The 19,510-nt window shown below is 35.6% G+C and overlaps 1 protein-coding gene across 1 annotated transcript in view; it reads right to left on the minus strand.

Annotated features, from left to right (window-relative positions):
- Nucleotides 1–11,023: 11,023 nt before the first annotated feature.
- Nucleotides 11,024–19,510, minus strand: part of IMMP2L (inner mitochondrial membrane peptidase subunit 2) — a 463,417-nt gene continuing 454,930 nt past the window's right edge. The window contains exon 6 of the mRNA XM_063309432.1: nt 11,024–11,480. Coding sequence (XP_063165502.1) covers nt 11,361–11,480 — 120 coding nt within the window. The 3' untranslated portion in view covers nt 11,024–11,360. The remainder of the gene's footprint in view (nt 11,481–19,510) is intronic.

Genomic DNA, 19,510 nt, shown 5'->3' on the forward strand with positions numbered 1-19,510 from the left:
TTGAATATATAATGGTATTAAACATTTCCTATTGTTCGAGCACTTACTGCCCTGGCCTATGAAACACTGACAATTGCAAAAATAATTGATCTGTTATATACCTACCTTTGCCATTTAACTTTAAAAGGGACCAAAAAGCAAAGAAACAAAAACCCAGCACTGGAAGCCTACCAAAATATTGATGGAACTTCTGCATATTTCTGTATTCTATGGTTACATTAAATGGCCTGTCAATATGACTGCTTTATTTATGGAATCCAGAATGCAGTGATAGAAGACTGCCTCCTCTCTCAACAATATGATTGCTCCTAGAACAAAAGAAAAGATTTTGGCTCCTGAAGCAACTTCCCAGGATGCGAGACAAATACATATTGCATCCTTCTCTAGTGTACATGTGCCTCAAAATACTGGTGAAATAAGTTCAGCAAGTTATATTCTCCACTATGGAATCACTGCCTCCCAGTTCTCCACAGACATACTTAAATTGCAGCAGATAAACAAAGTGAATGTAGACTCCAGCATGTGGAGAGCAATGCTTGTGAAAAGAAAGGTCCCGACTAAGAGAGTGTGCCATTCAAATGCCAGTTCAAAATAGCAGCAGGATTATGATAAATGCCCACACACTCAAACAACTCATACTTTATATACCTCTCCTGCATGGCAGGTACCAAATATCCATTACATTTAAAATGTATGTCTTACACCGGAGAAAGACTCTGAACTTACATGAAAATGAATAGCTAAGATTGCTGCTCAATTACTGTAACTCTGATTCTGCTGTCTCTCTCATAGCAAGAAAGACATTTCCTTGATTATTTCCAATTCATTGCCTTAAGTTAATCAAGCCTAATTGTTGCCTTAGGGACCAGGACAACGCTGTTATTGAAATGGTAGTAAAAATGCACTGTAAATACCCAATATATACTGATTAAATAAAGACTACTTATTATTATTACCATGAAAGTTTGCAAAAGTCTTCTGGAGAGATTTTTTAAAATTTCATTGGATGCATAAGATCAATACAGAGGTTAAAAGGACTTGTAATGTATCCTTTAAGAGTTAAAATCATATAAGAGTCCAGTTAACAGCTTGTATCTAAATTCTAAAATATCACCAGTCGCTCTGAAGATTCAAACATACCTCTTGCTTTGTAAGCAAGATACAGTAAATGTAGAAGTGGATCAATTCACCACACAAGATGTTTTTGAACCAGTTATGTACAAAGGTTGAACTACACTATTGTCTCTGTCATGAAATTAGATGGCAGCATTCTTATTTGCAAGAATTACAAGTACACCATAAATAAAGTGCTAAAGTACGTTCCTTATGCAATGTAATAACGTTCATGTGTATAATGTTTCTAGATTAGGTTTTGACTCTTGTTTATTTTAATATTTGGATTTTTTGGCTAGTTGCTGCTTGCCAAAACAATGTCTTCCTATTATATCCCAGCCCTTGTTGAGATTATATAAAACCTGCTCCTGTTACTGTTATTTTAGCACAATGATGGTTAGACAACCCTCAAAGATACTATAAACCACTAGTGATGGAATGACTTTTCTTAAATGGTATAGTTCAGCTTAGACTCAATGTTGGCACAACTTAAAGAAGATCTAGATAGGACTAGTATACCCTTGAATATGTGAGGTAAGACAAGAATAACATGAATTAAACTTTGAAGTTGTTTTATATTTTATATTTTAAGAGCTCATCCTGTTTTTCTCCCTTCACACTACTTCTAACAAATTTATAGGATGTTAAATAACTTTCTTTGGCAGGAGCATCCATCAAGACTTTCAGTGTGTAAATTACAGTTACCTGTTGGAAAAGGGGGATTCCACACTTTCGGGCTTGTAACTGTGTGTTTATTTTAGCTTTTACTATTGGCTAGAACAATATATTTTAGAATTAAATAACCTTTTTGCAGAGGGTTAAATGGGATAAAATATCTCCTGTTTTTTCTGAGTGAAACGGAAGAGAACAGAAAGAAAATATATACAAAGCATAACTTGATTTTTTTCCTGGTTGTCACTACTAGATCAAGCAAATACAGCACTCCTGTGGCACTCCAGTCAAGACTGAAATGTAAGATTCTGCATTTGACTGAAGATTTTCTAATGGAAGACCACATAGGTTCCAAGATTTCCTGAAACTGATGTTCTGAATTTTTAATTTCTATTGACTTTTGAAGAGGACTGAAGGTTATACATCAGATCTCTTTCTTTGGTTAAGGAAGCTGTTGCCTTTTGAGTGAAAAGTTTCTTTCATTTGGATTGTATCTTTGCTCTTCTGTGTTACAGGCTCAGAGAAGTTAAGGTATGGGAAATGATTAAATGAAATAATCATGCATAAAAGATGTGAAAAATCTAACATAAAACCTTGCCTAATCCTTATTAGTTGAGGTTCCCATGTTATCTTCTTCAACATAAATTTTCAAGAGAAGGACATTCCATAAGCATGAAATAGCCTATAACAGTATAATTCTCTATTTTCTCCCATTGCTATAACTGATGCATGAATGTCAAAAAGGTGATTTTTCTTTTTTTTTTTCATATACACATATCTATTTGGACTTCCGTCTGAGAGAGAGAGAGAAAGGCCACTGACGTATAGATACTGGCATAATGTGTTCCTGGAGATTCTCTCTCATTTGGAAGTAGATCAACTTGCTTCCCACCAGCTATAGTCTCACAGAGTGGAATTCATGAAAAATAGGATAAAATTATTCTGATAACTAACGTCAGTGTACTTTTTCATGGTTCATTCAGCAGGGCAATGATCAACCCTGCCCCACATACAGTATACTTTATGACCTAGTGACTGTATTACATTTGGAAAACCTTCAGTAAATAACATCCTACGGTTCTTTTCATTATAAAGGTCAGTTGTTTTGCTTTCTTCTCAGTAAGTATACATCCCAGGTTCATCACTGAAGGGCCAATTATAGTAGCTCACCCAATTTGTTAAACTTTACTTTGGGCAAAATAGAGCAGCTTGAAAATTCCCATTTTACCTTCAGAAGTGAACCTTTTTTGCAAGTGAGAAATAGAGTTCCCTTTGGAACATTTATACTTTTTAAAAAAATAAAATCCAGAATGATCTCAACTAGACCTTTCTGAGGGGTCAGGCGAACCAACCAAAGTAAATCTCAAAATAGTGATTTTTTTTTATAATTATTTTCTGGCAAGTTGCCATTTTTATAGGGAGAAGTTTAGTAGAAAGAACTTATTTTTAGCAGATGTCTTTGATGAGAAGAGGGGTCTCTGGGAGGAAACAAATGATGGATTGAAGAACTCTGTTGCTACCTTCTTCAGTTTCAGTCTTGACTCCTGAGCTGTTTGGCCAGCCTACTGCCAAGAGAAAGGAATGGGGAACTGCACTATTGCTTCAGTTTTCAAAGTGACAACAGGCAGCAAGCTCATAGAAGCAGGTGGGAATGTGGCAGCAGCTCTCTGCCTATCTATATATGATACTCTCAGCCTATTGCCCCTGGTAGTGGGGAGAGAGGCAGGAGGAGTAATGCTGGTGCTGTTCTGAAATAAACTGGCATTTTTTTCCTGTACAACATGGCTGCAACTGCTTCTCCAAGGATGAGGAAAAGACATGCTGTGATAGGAGAGGGGAGAACATTCAGGAGGATGATACTCAACATGCTTTACTGTAGAAAGGCATAAGCTTATTTCATCTCCTGAACTATTTTTCCCACTCCAGCTATGTTGTTGCCTCTTTCCCATCTCATTCAACTACCTCTCCTTCCCTCTTCCCAACTTCTTCTCCTCAGTCCTCTTTCTTCACATTGTCTGTACCACTGATCAGCTATTCCAAGGTTTGTGCCTGTAATTACCTGAAAACACTGCCGATTCCCTTCCCAATTAAGCTCTTCCCCAATGGTTTCTGTAGTCTGATTGAATTGCCATCTGCTGCAAAAACATTGTAACCCTTCAAGTCTCTCTCCAGATTTTCCTAACATCTCTTCCCTTTCTCTAAAGCTGTCGCTTTGGGTTTCCCTTTTTCAAAGCTTGTATGCCATCGTTTTCCTTAAATTTTGCTGTGTGCTGCCCAAGTTCACCTTTTTTTCTTCAACAGAACAAAATACCATCCCTATCACAAACTGCTTCATGTTCAGTCTGCTTCCTACTGTATTTATTATTATTCCAGGGCCTCTTTTGTTTTTTACGGCTCTTTAATAAAAACGATATACTCTTTTTGTTAAAGATGTTCTGCGATCGGTTAACAATGTCCTTCCAAAGGACTTTTTTTACTGAATCCTATGGCATCATAACTTCTATATGGTCCTGGGCATTAATGGATGTAAGTTACTCAAAAGGCCTGCTCCACATACAGTATATGAATGTATGTAGAAATTGCAGCAACAGAATAAATGACCCTTAAAAAGATGACCATACTTTTGAACAGCAAAATATTACCAAAGAGGGAAAAATAAAAAAAATAATTGTCCTAGTAACTTAACTTAGGCAGGTACTGGAAAAGAAGGAGTATTTCTAATAAATAAGGATAGTTTAAAGAAACATGGGGGGGAAATCCTATCCAAAAGACCAACTGGACAGTAAACAACTTATTACATAGCTGGTGTTTCTTCAGCCATGTGAATTCAATCTGGCTGCCTCAGCATTTAACTTCCCAAGACTATGATTGCTATATTGAAAACTTATGCAAAAACATAGTTCAGATACTCTGAATAGGGTTGCTCCATACACTTGTGAATCTCAGGGTTAGGACAGCTGAAGTGCAGCAAGTGAGAGCAACTAGAAATAACATGCAATAGGTTTTTAAGCGCCATCACATTTAATATTCTCATTATTTAATTTATCCCGAAACATTTCTATGTTACTCTTCACCAATTCTGCAATATGAGTAAAATTGTCTAAAATCCAATGCACCAAGCACTAATATCCAACATTCAATAATAAAAAAATAATTTAAGGTAGGTCAAAGGATTTAACAAATTTAAATGTCAGTGTCAAACTAGCATTGAAAAAACTATCAGATGCTTGTGTACTGCTTCTGTGAGTATCTGATCACTTTTTGACTAGAAAGACAATCCCACAATTTTAAAAACAAGAGGCTAGTTGGTACAGACACATGTTGCTATGTTGGTATGATACCACATAGATTTCCACTGGAAAACATACCTGTGTTCTTCCATTAAAACTCTGAATCAAAGGCTTATGGAATTCCTTTCCATTTGTTTTGATAAACTTCCTTGCTCCCCAATAAGTTAATCTTGGTAATTTAGTTTTATGATAAAATCATAGAATTGACATAGCTACACAAATGTTCTATTTGAGAAACACTGCAGTATTTATTAATTAATTTATTACAAGCATGGATAAAGCATTGCCTTTTCAATAGTTAATATTGGTAGCTCAACTCCACATAGATTTTGTAGGCTTGGTTCCTGTATTGTAACTTACCTAGGAAATGGTTTTCTGTCAAACCAAATTTCTCTAATTCCTGGTTCAACAACCAGATGTTAAACATCCAGTCTTGTTTCATTGCCACCAGCTTATAGGTTGCTTCAATTTCTAGGTAGGTACCATTGCTAAAATACTGTCTGGTCAACATTTGTGCACTACATTTGTTTAAAATAGCCTTTCCCTATCTGGTGCCCTTAGTAAGTATTGAGCCCTTAATTTCCAAGAATTCTAGCAAACATGGATGTATTTCTTCCAAGTAGCTAAATATAATAAAGAAAATATAAATATGAAGCATGCTTAATTTAAATAAAGTATTTGCAATACATATTTTGTAGGAATCAGTAGCAGAATTAAGTAATTTTAGAGGCTGAACTTAATTGTTAGACACTTTTATCCCAATATGCATGCCATTTTGTTTCAGAAAAGAATAATTTATGTGGTGTCATATCAACATAGCAACCTTTGTCTATACCAACTAGCCTCTTGTCTTTAAAGTTGTGGGATTGTATATATAAAAAAAATATTTGCAATTACAGTATGTTCTCACCTGGGCAATTTTCTTCTAAAATGTTTTACAGAAAGAAGACAGATGCTATGGTGTATAATGTTACCCTTAAAAGTTTCCCCATGTTGGTCTAGGCAGTGATGCAGAGGTGTCTGCTAGGCCTGGTTAAAAAAAGACAAGATGGAAGCCGCAATTGAAACTCCACCTGGTTTTTATGTGTGAAACTAATGCAATCCTCTTAGCTGCTGCCCCAATCATCTGATTGTGTCCCCTTCCAATGACAGTAGTTTAACGTTATATACCTCATGTATTCTACATAATTTTGTTTTCAGCCACAAGTATTGTTTGTGGCAACTTATTTATAAATACTGTTGAGTCTTCTATCTCAGGACACAGTGACCTTCAGATTTTTTTTCTCTAAGAGGTATTTTCCAGATTTAGCTCAGCTTACCAGCCACTAAACATATAGGAAGAAACTTCCCTCTTACACATATGGAAACCATTTTTATTGGCTAACGGTTACATTTGGTCATGGGTCTATATTCCAAAAGGTGAGTGAGGTCAGGATAAAAGCTAGGGCTGTGCTATCCTTTGAAATCCAATGGAAAAAGTGCTTTGGAATCTGCACGGGCACATATATCATCTGTGTTAACCCCTAACCAAATGAGTTTTTTTTTTTTAGGATCATGCTGCTGCTGCAAAGGGCAAGTGAGTAATCACAAGAAAATATGAACTGCTTTAGGGAGTTACAAACAAGATGATTCCTGGCAACTGCATGGACTAGTTCCTGCAGTTTTCTTGGCAAGATTTTCAGAAGTGGTTTGCCATTGCCTGCTTCCTAGGGCTGAGAGAGATTGACTGGCCCAAGGTCACCCAGTTGCTTTTGTGCCTAAGGTGGGACTAGAACTCATAGTCTCCTGGTTTCTACCCTAGTTCCTTAACCAGTGCACCATACTGGCTGTCTTTTAAAAAAATTAACTTAAATATTTCCTATTTATTGAATAGGAAGTGTTAGACTTCCTTGAAGTCGATGTGATAGATTTAAGGCATTGAGGAGCTCAAGGTGGCATCCACAGTGCTTTCTTCTCCAATTTTAACACACAAATTATTGTAGATATTTATTTTTAGTTGTAGGAAAATTTGTACTTAAATCAATCAGTGGATGAAAACCAACAATGTAAATGTACCAGGAAGCCACAGCACTTTTGTAAACCCATGAGATATGGATTCTAAGAGTTTGATTATATTTCTGGAAATACATCTTAGGAGACTTTAAACCAGCTATATCCTGTAAAAGTATAGAATGTAATAGAGGTGAATTTGTACAAAACGATAACAATGTGCAACAACAGGAAAAATGAACCTATACGGCATGTTGCAAAAAGAGTGAGAAACTCTTGAGAATACTAATAGACAGGGCTATGCTGCCACAGATGGTGGGACAGAAGGACCAGGACCAGTCTGTACTTGGTCATCCAGAAAACACCCTATTTCACTTTTGCCTTCCTGAAACCAAGGTAGTCAAGAGAGATGAGAAGGATGGATATCACCAGGTTACAATGCATGATCCCACTCTCTTCTTCCTCAAGTGCTCTTCTTTCTCCCTAAATGGGTTTGAGCTGCAGCCCTTCTAATACCTGCTTTAATTCCTTTGTCCCTGTGGGTGTGACCAGGCTGCCAGGAAGGGATCCTTCCTTAACCCTTCCTAACATTACCTTGCCATCCTACATAGGTGTAATGGTAAATTTAAACAGGTGTTAACAATTTTAAAAGGTGTTCCTGCTAACCTCTAGATGTCAAACAGCATGTTCAAGAAGTGCATTTTTTGTCAGTTTTTGAAATTTCTTAGTTTTAGTTCATCCTATCCTATCCTATCCTATTCTATCCTCTCCTCTCCTATCCATGCATGCACAATCATCACCATTGTATCATTTTTATATTAGTTAAATTTCATGAATAAAATATTATATAAATAAAGAGACTCCTGCAATCACAGTATGACTGCTCAAGCATATTGTGTAAGAACTTGGTAAGCATTTCCTAGCAGTGATTTTCAGTGAGAGAGCGATATTTGCAATAAACTAGAAGTTATTTTGAATGATTATGGGAAATAAATATGAAAAGAGATTTTAAATGAGAAAACAGAATGCCTTAAATAAGCATACTGATTTTCTTATAACTTCCTGAATAGTAATCAGCGTATACAAGATGCAGTGATTACACCTCACTGCTATCTCTGAGAGTGTAGATTATGTATATTTCAAGAACCAGGTAACAGTAAACTAGATTAGAAGCAGCAGTTTTAGACTGACACCCATGGTATTAATGATTGGATGTGTGACAATAATACTCCCCCAGTTCAAACACAGAGAACTTCAACGTTTTGAAGTACAGCGACAAATTCATCCTATATGCAGAACAGTCCATAGTATGTAATGCAATCTGATCCCCATTAGTGAACAGGAGGAGGTAAGAAAAACTCCTCCCTCCCAAAAGCAGAAGCAGTGGAGTAAGAATTCTACTAGGGTAAAAAATGGTTTTCTACTAGAAAAGGAAGAAAAAGGACTAAGAAAAGAAGAAAATTATATTATATATGTGTGTGTGTGTTTGTGTGTGTGTTATTCAAAATCAGATATGCTATTTTTGTTCAATCAAGGTCTCAAGCCATTTTATATAGAACAAATATGATGTAGTTAAAAAGAGAATTATAACAGCAACAACAAAAAAGCCTTGGCTGAGTGCCTGAAGACAAAGACTCCTTAAAAAGGAAATCTTGAAATGCTGATTAGAATGCTACAGTATAATTGACTGGTCATTATTTTTAAGCTCTTATGTATGCTTTTTTTCAGTATAATTGAGCCTAATGGTGGCACTAGTACCAATTACTGATTGCCATTTTGTTAATAGCACTGCTATGAATTCAGGACTGGATCAGATATTTAAGGATTCAAGGAAGACTAATTATGAATAATTAAGGCAATGAATAACTAACACTTAAAAGAATGTGTCCACTAGTTTGCTTAGGAACATTAAAACTGAAATACTCTTGAACTGCTTGAAGAGCCTAGTGTGGGTGCTAGTTCTCAAGCAAACATCTGATACTAGATTTCCCCCCAAAAAGACTGTTACTTCTATCCCTTTACACAGATCAGGCAGGAGAAAGAGGTACAAGAATTTGAATATTAATTGCAATGTAAATAAAACTTGCATTTGATACTGAGGAGTTGCTGGAATTCCTTCATAATGTCTTTGTAGCTGTTCTGCAGTGACTCAGAAGTGCTTGTATTCTCAAGTATCTTCTGTGTTTTCTAGTCCAGAAGAAGCCTAACACCCACAGAAGAGATGAGGTTTAAACCCACGGACTTTTAGCAGTGGATTTCACTGTAAGAACTTTGAATTTATCAGTGTTAAATGTCTCTGTCTCTGTCTCTCTCTGTCTATCTATCTACACACACACACACACACACACACACACATATACATACATACACACACACACATACACACACACACATACATATACATATTGCATTGTTTTTCCAAAACAGACCCTCCTACAAGGACTTTTAATTCATTCTGTAGGCAAAGCAGGTTCTGTATACAGCATTCTACGGATGAATGCTATAAAATATGTCCTAGTATTTGATATCACTGGAAAATATATTAAAGGTGCATTCAGTTGACACAAAGAAACTAAGTATTCCATGGTATAGTAAACTTATTTTTTAAAATGGTAATTTGAACCACTATTCTGTGTAGAACTCTACATATGAAGGATCAGAAAAGCTACATCAGTTCAATCTGCATTATCTCTGTGAATCTAGCACTGATCTTGATATCTGCATGTTGAAGATGTCATGTTAGTTAGGTACTACAATGGCCAAAGACACACAGAAATGCCACAGAAACATAGATAGCTGCTTAAGTCAGACCACTGGTCCATTTGTTCCATGTCATTGATACTAATATTGACATGCTTTTAGTTGTCCATGCAGAAGAACTCTCAGTCATTTCAAATGGCATAAATTGTATTTGGGACCTTCTGTGTGTGCCTCAAAAGCATGCATGTTACCACTAATACTACATATAATTAATCTATCAGGGTGAACGTTATCTTCTTTTGTGGACAATGCAATGTCCTAGGTTTTAAATATGAGAATAAAGGTACAATCCAAATGCACTTATCTCAGAGTAAATCTGTAACAATGGGCATGACATATGGGAATAACATATGTCGCATTAACATCCCAAACATGCTGTGCTACTTTTCAAAAAGACAAAATATCTACATAATTAAAGACAGTCTGAAGATACCCTCAAAGAAATGGTGTCATGTTCACCGTTGCGATGTTTGATTTACATCGTAACGTTTCGCATGCCATGGTGCTGATGCGCGTTCCAGTTGGGAGGGAGCTGCTGGGAGACCTTGTACCAGGCTGCCTATCTGTTTTCTTGAGGATGGAATGTGTTTGGGTTATCGTTTGTGCTCAAGGTCTTTTTGCCCGTTGATTAGCAGAACTTGTTAGGGGCACCTGGGATGGGGAACTTGAAACAGTTATATGGGGGGAGGGCTCATTTTCGCACCAAGGGTTTTTAGTTTGTATTTGGCACGCTTCTGCTCATTCTCAGCTTTCTTTGTACTTGCACACTATTCCTAAATAAACCAGATTTGTTTCAAGCCATTGCTTGTGAGCCTGAGTGTATTTTAGGATAGGCAAACATTACAAATGGAATCATTAGCTGTTCTGATCATGCGTTTTTTTTATCACACTTAAGCATTTAGTAAAATGAGGACCAGACGTTTGTTGTAAAGTATATTCCAATTCAGTGTATTTATTCTGTCAGCAACTGACTATATTAGAAAAGGATATTTTAAATATCTTTAAAAATGCAAAGGAAATACATTTTAATTTAATCATGACAATAATATACAAGTAAAAAAAATTAATGAAATGTATTTATTTATGTAAAAATGGATTCCAGGGCACAGTTTTCTACATTAGAAATATTGTTCCTTCAAAACAATTATTATACCATCTAAATTATTAAAATATATATATAAAGTATTACGTCTAAAATAATGGTGAATTATATGGCTGATACCACATTTTTATCATCCAGTAATAACATCTAGTGTACTGTGAAAAATCAAATACTAAAAAAAAAAAAAAAAGTAAAACTTGTAATAGAAAGAAAAAGCAAAACAAAACTCTTTTATGTCTACAGAGGTAAGACGGTAGATTAAAGTGTCCAAGCCCTGTAGAGTTTTGGGATGGCTGAAGTCAAGACGTAACTGCTTTAGAAGAAATGAGGTATTTCATTTACACCAACCTTTTATTAACAAAGGAATTATCAAAAGCCTTTTCATACAGTCAAACCAAATTCAATTATAAGTTTCCTAAACAGATCCAAATTGGTCATTCCTGGTCATGCTGGAGAGGCTGGCGTTCTGGAAGAAGCTTGGGTTGTAACTTCTGCCAACGCTCTGGAGGCCAAAGTATATGAGTAGCACGAGCATGTAGAAGGCCAAGAGAGATCTGAAAAAACAACAACAATGAAAGTACTATAGGTGCTATAGGTGTAATACAAGCTGAAAAGCAATGGCTAAAACAGGCAGTGGCATATGGCATTTTATAAATGTTTGTACTAATAGCACTTGATGAAAGACAACTCTGCATCTGCAGATGAGGCTAAATCTTGCCTTAGCATTGAGCTGATTTCTGTCATTCTGTCCTAAGTCTAAAAGATGGAGGTACTTCTGTAATAGGAGTGGTGCTGAGGAATTATGATGATGATAAAGCAAGTTAAATGGAAGTAACACCAAACCATATAAATATTTATCAACTTGATCCATATACATTAACTGCTTAAATAAAGAACCCTAACCCTAACCATAAATGACTATGACTTGTGTCACTGGCTTGGTTGCCATATTGTTTTTAGCTGAACAGAGCTTAGTAATGCAGAGAAATGCATGCATGGGATTTCGTCTTTCTAAACTTTGAAGGCCATTCCTCAGGGTCTCCATGACTGCAGCAGATGGAATCATCATAAAATTGTTTTATGGAATTCCCTTGAACTTTGGCAAGCCACATTAATGGGCCCCAAATCACCACTTTACACAGAAATGTTACAGACAGGATCTCTGAGTTAGAGCATATGTTTTGCAAGTTCAATCTTTCATACATCTAGGCAGGGTTTCTCCTGGAGAGCTGCTAATACTGAGTTAGTGAACTAAAGCTAGCTAGCTAGCTTCCTTCCTTCCTTCCTCCCTTCCTTCCAACATGAAACAAAAACCAACTTTCAAAAGCTCTTTTTCAAGGACAAAATTCAAACCACTGGCCAGCTGTAATATCAAGGGGATTTATGCCAAATTCATGCTGACTAGCAAAATGTTTAAGTAATAAGATAATTATAAAAGCATTTAAAATGATGTAGAGAAGATACACAACATATTTAAAGCCCAAAGAATAACAGTGAAAAAAATCTCTGTAATGAAAAATAAACATACTAATCACTAAATAGTCTTCCTAGTTCTCACTTTTTGTGCTTCTTGTAGTAGAACTGAAAAGAGTTGCAGTATATTTTAATATTTGAGACCAGACTGATGTTCCTGTTAGCTCCCACCAAACAACTAGCTACTTGAGGATGCATTTGGTGCCACAAAATAAATTAAACTTCCCCCCCCCCAAACTGACGTTTTCATGCCATTCCCACATGGAGTGATGGAGTAGATGCACATAAATGGTTCTGAGCTTAGTGGTGCATATAATTTTAAATTGTGGGTGTTCTCTCTCTCTCCCCCCTCGCTCTCTGAGACAGAGAAAGTGCATGTAAAAGAACTAGCATGATTCCAACTTCTGATAAGTAGGGCTCAGATAATAGGAGCAGAAATTGGAGAAAGCTCATTCCCACAAACCTGAAATTAGGCCTCCTTTTGCAAAGCAAACAAAATGTGACAAATGTTAAGACTCCTTGTTGGTTTTCTGACATGGAAAAGTAAAAAGCCGATTCTGCACCATTTTTTGTGAAAGAACTATTATTGGCAAATGTTCGTTTCATTTTCCACAGGGTACACAGATTAAAGTATGTTATCCTTATCATTCCATCCTTTTTTCATTTGCTGTCAGGTGATATATATCCTCTGGAAAGATTTGCTTTTGGAGACCATGGCTAAGACCAAGTTCATTTGGTAGCAAGTTTCCCACTTTAACTGTTTCAATACTTAGCTTCTAAATGACAATATTGCTTCAAGCAATACTTACCTAAGTAGCTGAAATTGATACTGAAAATTGCTCTTATTTTTATAGATTCAAAGAATTTATAGCGTGTATGCCTTTGTCTTCCTCTGAAAAGGCCAAGTGTTGCATAAATGAAATAACTGTGATCTGCAACTACTTCCAAATGCAACATAAATAACTTGGCAGAATAAACACCCGGTTGTTCTTGTAGGTTTGGAAACCCATTTCACATATCAGATTGTACACTTTGTTTCTGCATTTTGCCATTTTACTTCTAAAATAAAACTGACACATTTACTAACATTTCACAAACACAAAAACTAACCTGTCATTATCCAATTAAATATGTGATAACTATCTCTGGTTTTCAATTCCAAAGCAAACACTGCATATAGAGAGAGATGTATAAAACAAGTTTAAGAAAAGGCATTATTACTCCACAGAAAATGGTGACTTTTCAGGGAATAACCCTGAACAGACAGCATATAATAGTCTAATCTTTTGACAAAGGAAAGTTAGTTAGCACTTCAGAAACAACAGGAAGCCATGTACAAAAAAAGATGCACAATTATGGTGAAATATATCACAAACCTTCACAATTTATGTTTGGGAGTTCAGGAGCAAGTCTGGAAATACATCTATAAATCGGAAACAGTAAGGCAGCTTTGTTTGAGGACCCAAAATTATGTTTTCAAACTTCTTGAGTTCCTTGAGCAATAGACTTCTCTAAATGATAGAGATTAGATTGGGTTGTCCCACCACTAATTTAAATGCCGCTGTTGAAGAGGAAATATCTAATGCTTTTCCTTACCTATTTTCTTGAGGCAGTGCTTAGACTGTACCTATCTAGCCATTACTGATACTTGTCTGTTTCTCATTTCTTAAAAGAACCCCACACATTAAGCACAACACTGTACCACTGAGCAAAAAAAATTAGGCACTATATTGATTTTTTACAATGTTTTACTCTGGAACACTCTGGGAAATTCAAAAGGCAACATGCTCAGCTATTTAGCCCTAGCAGACCCTACCCTAACTGCTAGAGAAATTTAGTAAGAGCCATTCCATTCACACCCCCAATGCCAAAAAATCAACAAGGACATTTTAATTAGATAATGAATTCCTTTGTTCTAAAAGGGCTTAATTAATATAACCCTTAATTTGTATTTTATTGAAGATTTTTTTGGAACTTCATGTTCCTATATAAATTTCAGAGCCAGAGTAGAGTCTTTTTGCACCTAAATTAAAAGGTCATATTTAAAACTAAACTTTTTGTATATGCCATAAAGCAGAGATCCCTGAGAGCTGTGTGCAGTTTCAAAAAAAATATCTGAACATCTGAGGACCATTCTTCCTAAAAAGTTTCTGTCTACCTCAAAGTGGCATTTTTTTTATCACTCCAGGGCATTTGCAGTTAATCTGAGGAATGATATAGGCCCGTACCTTTAGCTATTTCTCATTCTCTAATGTTAAGGAAGGGTAAAATACAAAAAATAAAAAGCAGGCAATTCAAACATTTATGCAAATAGATACCAACCTCCCCCTTAGGAATATCTCCAGCTAATTCTTGTGATTTAATTTCCCAGGAATCATGTGTATCTCTCTCTGTCTTCTACATAATCAAATCAGTGGAGTTGAAGTGGTTGGTATCTAATTCCATAGTTTATAGCTTGATTAAACAGGTGCTGAATTATTTTAATATGATTTGGTGAGTTAACAATGCACACTACCAATACTAGATCATTTCTACTATTGCAGTTTTACATTTATTTTCATAAAAAGTTACTGTTTAATCAGAATGGTAGATTTGGAAATGGTTATGTTTATTATTTCTAACTGAGCAACACAGCAAATTCAAATCTTTATGCTAATATATATTGCATAAAATATGAAATAATCCATATTTTCTGATATTAGAGTAATGCAAGAATTTGTACACCACATCCAGAGTAAGACTTTGTGTGCTATATGGAAAATACATTCCATTCTCATACAGTATATAGATACAGATACAGATACTGATATAGCTATAGATAAATAGACAGATATATGATCACCATGGTATAAAGGTATTTTTACTACTTATACATCTTACTTTATAAAGATGATGATGATGATGATGATGATGATTAGACAAATTTATATGACTACCCAACTCACACACGGTGACTCTGGGCAGTTTACACAGTCAAAACACAGATCCCACGGCGGCAACAAACACACTCAAATTACCACTTGATGGGCTCCATAGTGACCTGGGTTCCCCAAGTCCTCTGAGAAAACCACGTCTTCAGGGCCTTCTGGAAATGGAGCAAGTAGGGGGCCAATCTTACCTCTGGGGAATGATGTTCTACAGGGAGGAAGCCACCATGGAGAAGGCCCTTTTTCTCGGTCCCGCTAGATGTATTTCCCTGATTGATGGGACCTGTAGCATGCCCTGCCTCCCTGCTCTGATGGGCTGGGTAGATGTGACTGGAGTAAGGTGGTCCTGTCCACAAAGATCTAGTTGAAGGCCTCTATTAGAAAGTATAGTTGAACTACAGAGTTCAAGTCTATTTCAAGAGAAATGATCATAAAAGGGGCTTTGTAGCCTAGCAACAACCAGCATCTATATCTCTGTCCACAACAATAAAAAAATTTGTTGCAGATTAAAATCTGCAAAATCAGATTAAATAGTAGCTTAATCAAAGGATTATGCTATTCAAACATATGTGCAAATTATGTTATAACGAGTTAGCTCTCTCTATAATTCTAATTGATAATCATCTATAAACAAAGTAATAATAAACACGCTTGAATACATTATGGATAATGAGTGAAGAACTAGATGACTGGAGAAGGAAAATGTCCCAGTCTTCTAAAAGAGGAATAAGGAGTTTCAGAACTACAGACTAAACACTTTGACACTAATACCTGGGGAGATTATGGAGAATAAACAGATTGATCTGTAAGTACCTGGAAAACAATGTAGTAATTACCAAGAACAAGTCTTGCCAGATTAACATTCTCATGCTTTTTGGTTGAGTAACTTCCTTTCCAGATTTGAAATGCTGAAGACATAACATATCTTGATTTCAGCAAAACATTTGGCAAAATATCCCATGACTTTCCAATTAGAAATGGTAGTTAAGTATGGACTAGATGGCATGGATAGATAGCTGGCTCAAACACTGTGCTCAAGGAATGTTCATCATTGGTTGCTCATCTAACTGGAATGAGATATCAAAAGCAGTGCCCTAAGTTTCAGTCCAGTAGAACAATGTTGCCGTGAATAGCATTGGGCCCATTAAAAGATCTTCATGATGAATAATAATCAAACAGAAATTAAGCACTAAAGTAGCTTTAATTAAATTACTTTAGTGAAGGGAAGTGCTATTTCTGTATCAACAAATGCTAAACCAAAAACATATAGTATTTTGTGAAACATTATTTCTTTACTAGGACCAATGCTACTGAACATTCAAACATGACCTGGTGTAAATTTATGGGCAAGAAGGATGAACAGGTTAAATATTCAAATTTTGCAGATTCTGATGGAAACAGATTTGACTGCACTTGCTAGGCTAATGTGGAGACTTGAATATAATCATTTCAGGCAGTTCTTGGCTGAAAATTAATATAACGTTGTTGTAAGCCTCCTAGAGTCACTTGCTGAGATGGGCGGCTATAGAAATCAATCAATCAATCAATCAAATAAATAAATAGCACAATATATTTAAACAAACAGCATACCTTAGGCAAAATACATTTAGAAATGTATTTTTTTGGAAAAAACCCTCAAAATTACACATTTAACTAAGTATTCAAATATGAATTTGGGATGGATTTGAGGGGAAAAAATGTAATTTACTAATTTATGAACTGGAATTGGCTTTAGTTCTTCAGTTCTCAGAATTTTGCAATTCAGCTTTCTATTTTTTTAAAAAAAATTCTATAAAATTGCACACATTAAAAAAATGCAAATAGAAACTATAAATTTTAATCCATTTTTTCAAAATATATATTATTAATGTTTCTATGTGATTTACACATTTATCAATATAAAGAGAAAATGAAGAAGTTAAAACAGCACCATATTCAGTTTTTGTCCTGTTAGATTATTCTGCAAATAACTTAGCTGGGAATGCTAACACCTAGATCAAATGTGTCAACAAAAGGTCTAGCAGATTCCTATGAGCTGACCTCTTTCTCAATTTAATGATCTTTATTTTACCAAGTCTGATTATTTAAAGACATGCAATAGTTAATTAAACTGTTAAATGAGACTCTCGTTCACTGCTTTTCTAAAAACAAATTCAACAAAGGTTAATTTAGAGCAGATTCCTGCTTATCTGTGTATATTCCTTGGACATATTTATCTGTATTTTACTTCACCACTTAGAATTATTAGAAAATTACATGAGCATTTTTTATTGCCACCAGTATTATGACCTTATGATCTCAAGGTGCTACAGAGACTTAAAAACAGGAATTTATCAGGGTCCCATGTGCAGAATCACTTTGGGGAAGTAGTATATAAGCTTTTTAAATTAATAGTGTAATAAAAGTCTAAGTCTGTGGTACATTCATGCAGATCGTCCCCTAGGTGCTAGTACAGATAATTGGAAGAATACAAACAACATTAAACCCAAAAGTAAGGTAGAGCATTTTAAAATAATAAACTCTTCTTCTTTCTTGCATTTCTATAGCACATAATGCAAAAAGATTTGTCACATTAATTTACTTTTAAATATAACTTTACTTCTAAAAGAAAGGCAGGTCAAAATAGATTTAAAGCACAACAATAGTCATCATAAAATACCCAGGATACATAGACATGGGCTATGAGCCAATGCACACTTAAGCTCCACTGAACACAGTGGGACTTAACCTCTAAGTAAACACATAAAGGATTGCAGTGATTAGTGGTTTCTATGACAAGCTTTCAATAAGATTTCTTTATATGCCATATTTCTTTCTGATGTCATGCTTCTTTCTATTACTTCCAATAGCTACACCAGTAGTCATATTGTTGCCAAATTTATGATAGAAAAACCTGAGAACCTTGAGGGACATATGCAAAGAGAGATGCATAAACGTTTATGTGGAGATTTTGTATACTAACCATGTGTGTACTTTGCCTAGGCTTGCAAATCCGATCTAGGGAAAGCAGCTCTAGAACATTAGGTGCTGGGGTATTTTTAAAGCATTTCTCAAGTTATGTACGGCATTTCTGTCAGAAAGAAATACAACTTTACATTAGCATTTGTCACACTGATTAGTGCAGTGAAATAAAAATCAGTCAAACAAAGGACAAGTTCTCTCCCCCTCTGTGTGCATGCATGTGAAGCATTATTAATATTCATAAATCAACTTATACTTGTCATCAAACAAACAACCGCCCCACCAGCATTTTCTAAGAACTAATGTATTGTTTTGTTTTGAAAATTTCTAGGAGCAGAATTCTGATTGACTATGGCTAGCATGTGCAACATGTGGTTTTCCAGATGTTGAAGTCCTAACTAATCTGATCAGTGATGAGAAATAATGATAGCTGTAACCCAAAAACTTCTGTAGGCCACATGTTCTCCATCCTTGGATGATGGATTTATTTCTACATAAATTCAGCATAAAAAAAACCCCTTGAAATTATGAATGAGCCATCATATAATCACATACAGAAAAACAACAACAACCCTATTGAATATCACAAAATCAAAAGGTTAATACGTAAACGGGGAAGCCAATCCTATGTTAAACAAGATGATTAATCTGACATTGACTTGATAAGAGTATGATTTATACCAGGCCAGATTATTAACTCATTTAATTTGCTGTAGTCTTCTGGTTGCTAGCAGCTCTCCACACATTCAGTAGATGCATTTATCTTTATTTATTTATTATGCCATATTTCAGGAGCCCAAGGAGCCCAAGGTTCTATATGCACTGTTCTTCTTTTTGTCCACAAAACCTTGTCAGACAGGCTGGGCTGAGACAAAGTGGCCCAAGATTACCGAAGGAGCTTCCATGGCTGAACCTGGGTCTCTCGTTCCTAATCCAGAAGTTTACCACTACACTACACTACACTGGCTCACTTTCATATAATCTGCTACCTGCTTATAACCTCAGAAATGTTGAAACTCTCTATACAATATAGTATAAGAAACAGTTTCTTAATGAAACATACGAACAGGTACCTGAATTTTGATTGCACTTTAAGCATATGAACTGGATTTACTTTTTGCAGGACTAGATCCTGTCCTCAATTCAATACAATTCTATCTCATGTTGCTGATTAAAGACACAGTCAGTACACAGACATACTTCAAGCATATTTCAGCTAGAAC

The sequence above is a fragment of the Candoia aspera genome, chromosome 7 (genome assembly GCF_035149785.1).
Source record: "Candoia aspera isolate rCanAsp1 chromosome 7, rCanAsp1.hap2, whole genome shotgun sequence".
NCBI lineage: Eukaryota > Metazoa > Chordata > Lepidosauria > Squamata > Boidae > Candoia > Candoia aspera.